At 43.8% G+C, this 6,181-nt stretch overlaps 1 protein-coding gene across 2 annotated transcripts in view; it reads left to right on the forward strand.

Annotated features, from left to right (window-relative positions):
* The window catches only part of TBK1 (TANK binding kinase 1), a 40,426-nt gene extending 35,373 nt beyond the window's left edge, over nt 1–5,053 (forward strand). For both annotated transcript variants that reach the window (XM_068170489.1, XM_068170490.1), the window contains exons 20-21: nt 322–393; nt 2,605–5,053. In XM_068170489.1, coding sequence (XP_068026590.1) covers nt 322–393; nt 2,605–2,656 — 124 coding nt within the window. In that variant the 3' untranslated portion in view covers nt 2,657–5,053. The remainder of the gene's footprint in view (nt 1–321; nt 394–2,604) is intronic.
* The last annotated feature ends 1,128 nt before the right edge of the window (nt 5,054–6,181 follow it).

A 6,181-nucleotide genomic window follows, 5' to 3' on the forward strand; every position in this document is an offset into this window, starting at 1 on the left:
CTCAGCCTTTCCTCATAAGGCAGTGCTCCAGTCCCTTCATCATTCTTATAGCCCTCTGTTGGACTCACTCTATAGAGTAGACTTAGTAATGGCTTTATCAAGAGCAATAATTTTATGTTGCAAAAAAGCCTTTATATTGCTAAAGTGGTGCAGACTTGCAAGTGAGTAGGGGACAACACTAATGTGTCATCTGTTGTTTTTAGGAGATAATGAGCATGTTTTCTGTCCCTTATTTTGTATGCAATGACAAGTTGCTGTAGCATAGGAGATAGCCATCCCTGTACAAACCTGTAACCTTCCTTTCACATCTTGTTCCTACAGTATGAAGAAACTAAAGGAGGAAATGGAAGGGGTTGTTAAGGAGCTGGCTGAGAACAATCACATTTTGGAAAGGCAAGCAATTATTTTCCCTTTCTGGGCAGATGCTAGGCAGGCACTTAATTTGCTCTATTTTGTAGATCCAGAACTGGAACTAAGGGATTAGAATTGTAGAACCAATAAGGTTGGAAAAGACCTCAAAGATCATCAAGTCCAACTTGTCACCCCAGACCTCATGATTACTAAACCATCACATCCAATCCCTTTTTGAACACCTCCAATGATGGTGACTCCACCACCTCCCTGGGCAGCACATTCCAATAGCCAACAACTCTCTCTGTGAAGAGCTTCCTCCTCACCTCAAGTTGAGATGCTCAGATGTGGCCAAAGAAGGGCAACAAAGCTGGGGAGGGGTCTGGAGCAGAAGCCCTGTGAGGAGTGGCTGAGGGAGCTGGGAGAATTCAGCCTAGAGAAGAGGAGGCTCAGGGGAGACCTTATTGCTGTCTACAACTACCTGAAGGGAGGTTGTAGCCAGGTGGAGGTTGGTCTCTTCTCCCAGGCAACCAGCACCAGAACAAGAAGAAACAGTCTCAAGCTGCACCAGGGGAGGTTTAGGCTGGATGTTAGGAAGAAAATGTACACAGAGAGAGTGATTGCCCATAGGAATGTGCTGCCCAGGGAGGTGGTGGAGTCACCACCCCTGGAATTACAGAATACAGAATTAACCAGGCTGGAAAAGACCCTCGAGATCATCAGGTCCAACCTATCACCCAACACCATCCAATCAACTATGATGATTCTGTAATATCTTTAACTAAGTGTTGATCTGAGGTGTAACCAAAAAAACTTCCTCAGAGCTTTGAAACATGACTGTAAAATCATTCCAACCCAGCTTAAATGTGGCATTTTTGTTTCATGCTGCTTATGTTTAGCCAATAATAACATCTGTTGCACAGATTACTCCTGCATTTAAACACAATATTGTGGTGCAGCAAGCCAGTGGTGTCTTTTAGCTCCTCATTTTTAGACATAGTGTTTAACAGTTGTGGGATGGTAACCAATCTGAATGAAAGATTTTGCAGTTTTCATATTGGTTAAAGGAAGTGAAGAGAAAGAAGCCCATGTATTTATTAAAATCCCTACCAGGTGGTGTCATGCAGACTGACTTTGCTTTATTTTCCCCCATGAGGATGATAAAAGAACAAGAGGACACAGTCTCAGGCTGCACCAGGGGAGGTTCAGGCTGGAGGTCAGGAGGAAGTTTTACACAGAGAGAGTGATTGCCCATTGGAATGGGCTGCCTGGGGAGGTGGTGGAGTCACCATCGCTGGAGGTGTTCAGGAGGAGCCTTGACAGGGTGCTTGGTGCCATGGGTTAGTTGGTTGGGTGGTGCTGGATGATAGGTTGGACACGATGATCTTGAAGGTCTCTTCCAAGCTGGTCTGGTCTGGTCTATTCTATTCTATTCTTAAAAAAAAATAATCTCCTGAAAGCTTATGGGTGAATTGCTGGCAGAGCTCAGTTTGTCTTCAAGCTGAACTGATTCTGTTCTTTTTTCCCCACCCCTAGTCCCATACTTGGAGCATAGTATTTATCATAGTAGTATCAGTCAGGGTTGGAAGGGACCACAAGGATCATCTAGTTCCAACCCCCCTGCCATGGGCAGGGACACCCCACACTACATCAGCCTGGCCAGAGCCTCATCCAGCCTGGCCTTAAACACCTCCAGGAACAGCGCCCCAACCACCTCCCTGGACAACCCATTCCAGGGCTTCACCACTCTCATGGTGAAGAACTTCCTCCTCACATCCAGCCTGAATCTCCCCACCTCCAGCTTCATTCCATTCCCCCTAGTCCTATCACTACCTGAGATCCTGACAAGTCCTTCCCCAGCCTTCCTGTAGGCCCCCTTCAGATACTAGAAGGCCACAATTAGGTCACCTGGGAGCCTTCTCTTCTCCAGACTGAACAGCCCCAACTCCTTCAGTCTGTCCTCACAGGAGAGGTGCTCCAGCCCTCTGATCATCCTCCTGGCCCTTCTCTGGACACATTCCAGCACGGCCACATCCCTCTCGTAATAGGGGCTCCAGAACTGGAGGCAGTACTCCAGGTGGGGTCTCACCAGAGCTGAGTATCTTCTTTTCACACACGAAAGTTAGATACAAGTGCACGTGTGGGCATGTAGCAAGGGAAAGGAGAAACCCTTTAAATAATGGGATGAACTGAGGATTGATTCTGTTATGTAGTCAATCACTTCAAAATATGCTGTGTTTTTTTCTCTTTTAGATTTGGTGCTTTGACTAGGGACGGTGTCCTGCGGAACGTCGACTGTATGTAGCTTTCAAAGGGCCTGAAGAGGACTTGTACATTTGTTTTTCAAAAGGGGGGGAAAAAAGAGCTACTGTTGGGACATTTCAAGGCAGATAATGAATCTGTATCCAGTGGGGGTTTTTCCCCCCCTCTACAGCTGTAGTATTAAAAAAAACCAACCCAAAAGGTGTAAATATGTATGATATGTAAATATAAAAGAAATATATATCTCTTTTTTTGGGGGGGGGGGGGGTCAGTGTTAGGATAGCATTACTCCTGGCAGGGAATTTAGCCCCTTGGAGGCTTTTTGATAAAGTCCTAAAGGAAAGCAAAAAAAGTGTTGTTGATGCAAATGACTTTTGTTGGCTTGGAAGAGTACCCTTTTTTTGCCAGAATTCAGTCAGGTATTTATTGCAAGAGGACTTGCAGGACTTGCCATTATGAATAGTCTTTACAAAGGGTGTTTGGGATTTCGGCTTAAGGACTGAGCTGAATCGTCACACAGCACGATGGTTTTTTAATGGAGATCTTTTAAAAGAGGGACAAAGAGCACAGACAGTGCAGAGCAGGAACACATTTCTCTTTCCTTCACATCCAAACTGTTTGTTTGCTTTCACTTGAGAAAACGGATGCACAATGTTGGGTTTAAGTTCCTCTCCGTATTTGGTGCCATCTCTGTAACCGCTTGACTGCTTTGCATATGGGAGTTTTGCACTTCAGGTTGTCAGACTGCATGTAAAAATTCCTCTTTGAGAGTACACAAGAGAAGTGGGTTCTTACAACAAAAGAGCTTTTGCAGAGTCCTGTTTGCAGGCCTAATTTTTATAACAGGTTAAAAATCAGTATTAGGAGAGTTTGTGGGTAGTCAGTCGAGGAGAGAGCATCATGATTCCTGCGTTGTTGAAAGAGAAGGAAATTCACTGCCTTGATGTCTGAGACCTGCTTTCTGCTGTTCTTGGTGAGAATCAAATAGCAAAAGGGAATTCAGCTATTTTTACACCCAAGTGAACAGCTTCTTTCTTTGCAAGCTTTGTGCCCCCCCCCAAAATCCAGCTATGCAAAAGGAGTGCAACAGATTGTTAGGTGTTTTTCCTGGGTAAGCTGTGGCATTCTTCACTTTTTGTTTGACAATACCAGAAGCATGCCTAACTGGAATGTTTTTATGCCTGCTTGTACATTGGTTCATTCATGCACACACTGTCATTAGAACACATGCAGAACTGTTAAAAATGTTTCATTCCTGGAAGCTTTTAAGGCCAGGCTGGATGGGGCTCTGAGCAACCCGGTCTAGTGTGAGGTGTCCCTACCCGTGGCAGGGGCATGGGAACTGGATGAGCTTTGAGGTTCCTTCCAACCCTGACATTTCTGTGATTCTGTGAAAAGAACTGGTCTCTCAAACTGTGCCTAAATTGTTATTTTTTACAGTATTTTGCCTGTAAGCTCAAAGATTCTTACTTCTGAAGGAACTCAAGTGTGAGCTGGAATATATCTTTTTCAATTTCTTCATATGGAAGCAGTCTGAAAAAACAAAGTTAGTGTAGTAACTGACTTTGTGTATGCTTAGTATAGTCTGTATGTGTAGGTGCCATATTCTTTTACATGGCTGAAAACATTTTCTTATGTTTGCTTTAAACATTGCTGGGTTTAGTATTGTTAAACACAGCAGGAATCTTAATCTCGTTAAAATTTCTTTACCTATAGCAATTTTAACTGAGCAGCAGCTGAGGAACTTGAAGTAATCAGTTGATGGTCTACTGATTACATTCTTAGGAGGCAAATATATCAAAGTGTAGCATACAGTATCACCACATCAGGATACTGGAAGACCACAATAAGGTCTCCTTGGAGAGGAGAAGGTTCCAAGGAGACCTTATGGTGGCCTTCCAGTATCTGAAGAGGGCCTATAAGAAAGCTGGTGAGGGACTTTTTAGGGTGTCAGGTAGTGATAGGGCTAGGGGGAATGGAGCAAAACTAGAAGAGGATAGATTCAGATTGGGTTAGAAAGAAGTTCTTCACCATGAAGGTGATGAGACACTGGAACAGGTTGTCCAGGGAAGTGGTGGAAGCCCTGTCTCTGGAGGTTTTAAAGGCCAGGCTGGATGGGGCTCTGAGCAACCTGATCTAGTGTGAGGTGTCCCTGCCCATGGCAGGGGGGTTGGAACTAGATGATCCTTGAGGTCCCTTCCAACCCTGGCAATTCTGTGATTCAATTTTTGGCTCAATCCAAGCATCCTGATACTGTCTGTCATGCAACTGATTTGCCAAAAGAAGTAATAGAAAATAATACATGGTTCTTCCAACTGAAGCTGGCTTACTGTTTTGGAGGGGTTAGCCTTCTATATGAATTATCTGTTACTTGAACAAACCTGTCTTCATATGGATTGTAAAAATGCATGAGTGAATGACATAAATACATCATCAACCACTTCTTGCACGGTGTGTGCTTACTTCTGTGTCCTTCCATGATTTCACTTTTTATTGCCTTACAATTTTTGGTTTAAGTACAATGCAAAGCCTGAAATCTGATGTAGCAAATTCCAGCTCAGCATGCATTAGCCAGCTGTCCAGAGAGCAACAGAGCAGTACAGCACGATCTCCAGCACAGGCTCTGTGCTAGAGCCACTAATCCTTGGGGTCTTTTTCTGGTTTTCTTAATACTCTGCTGACAGTCCACTGGTGCAGCTCAATCAGTACCAGTTTAGAAGTGTAACATGAATAATTTTTGCTGAATGGAAAAGATTACTCATGGGGTTTTTTATAAGCTTGAAGCCTAGAAAAAGAGATGTGGAATAAACTGCAGTTGTATGAAGTGGCTTGGGTAAAATTAAACAGTTAGTTGCATGCCTTGCTGTTACTGTGAAATCCCTTCCAGGGAAGGCACAGTACTTGGTTTGGCAAGCCACATTTGGCTGGCTAAAGCAGTGATGGTTTCTAGCTAGGGACTTGATAATCACTTGGTCTGTGTAGAGGAAAACTTGGTTTACCAGCCCAAAGATGAACACTTTTAAACTGGCTTATGAAAATGTTAAAATAACCTGGCCACCTAAAGGTAAGTTAAAGGAGAGGAAAAAGAAAAAGAACAATGGGTAGGGTCTGGAAAATTAATCTGAGGGAGACTGGGTCAGGATGAGGAGTTGGCTGAAAGAGAAGATTGGAGGAAGAGGAGAGCAGAAGTCTCCAGGCTTCTAAAGGCCATTGCAGAAGACTGGTGTTCAGCACCACTTGTGTGGCAAAAAAAGGATTAGAGATTGGGAATATAAATTGTAGTACATGAAACCAGAAAAATTGGACTATGAGCTTGGAAAAATCTTGCAAAATAGTAAAGAGAGTCAAGTGCCAGAATAGGTGGTTCTGAAAACAGGGCAGGACTGACTGAAGAGGGCTTTCAGGAGCAGGTTAACTGTTGAGCACTCTTCAGGCCAATTCAGCCAGTGGCAAGGCTGACCTCTGAATGGCTTTTTTGTTGTTTGGGGTTGGTTTGTTTGTTTTGTTTTTCAATGTATTTACTCCATTAATAATTTTTTAAAAGGGGTGGTGGTGGTGTAGGGGGAGT

Source organism: Melanerpes formicivorus, unplaced genomic scaffold (assembly GCF_026170545.1).
Source record: "Melanerpes formicivorus ecotype bairdi unplaced genomic scaffold, bMelFor1.0.p_v2 SCAF_3, whole genome shotgun sequence".
Classification (NCBI taxonomy): domain Eukaryota; kingdom Metazoa; phylum Chordata; class Aves; order Piciformes; family Picidae; genus Melanerpes; species Melanerpes formicivorus.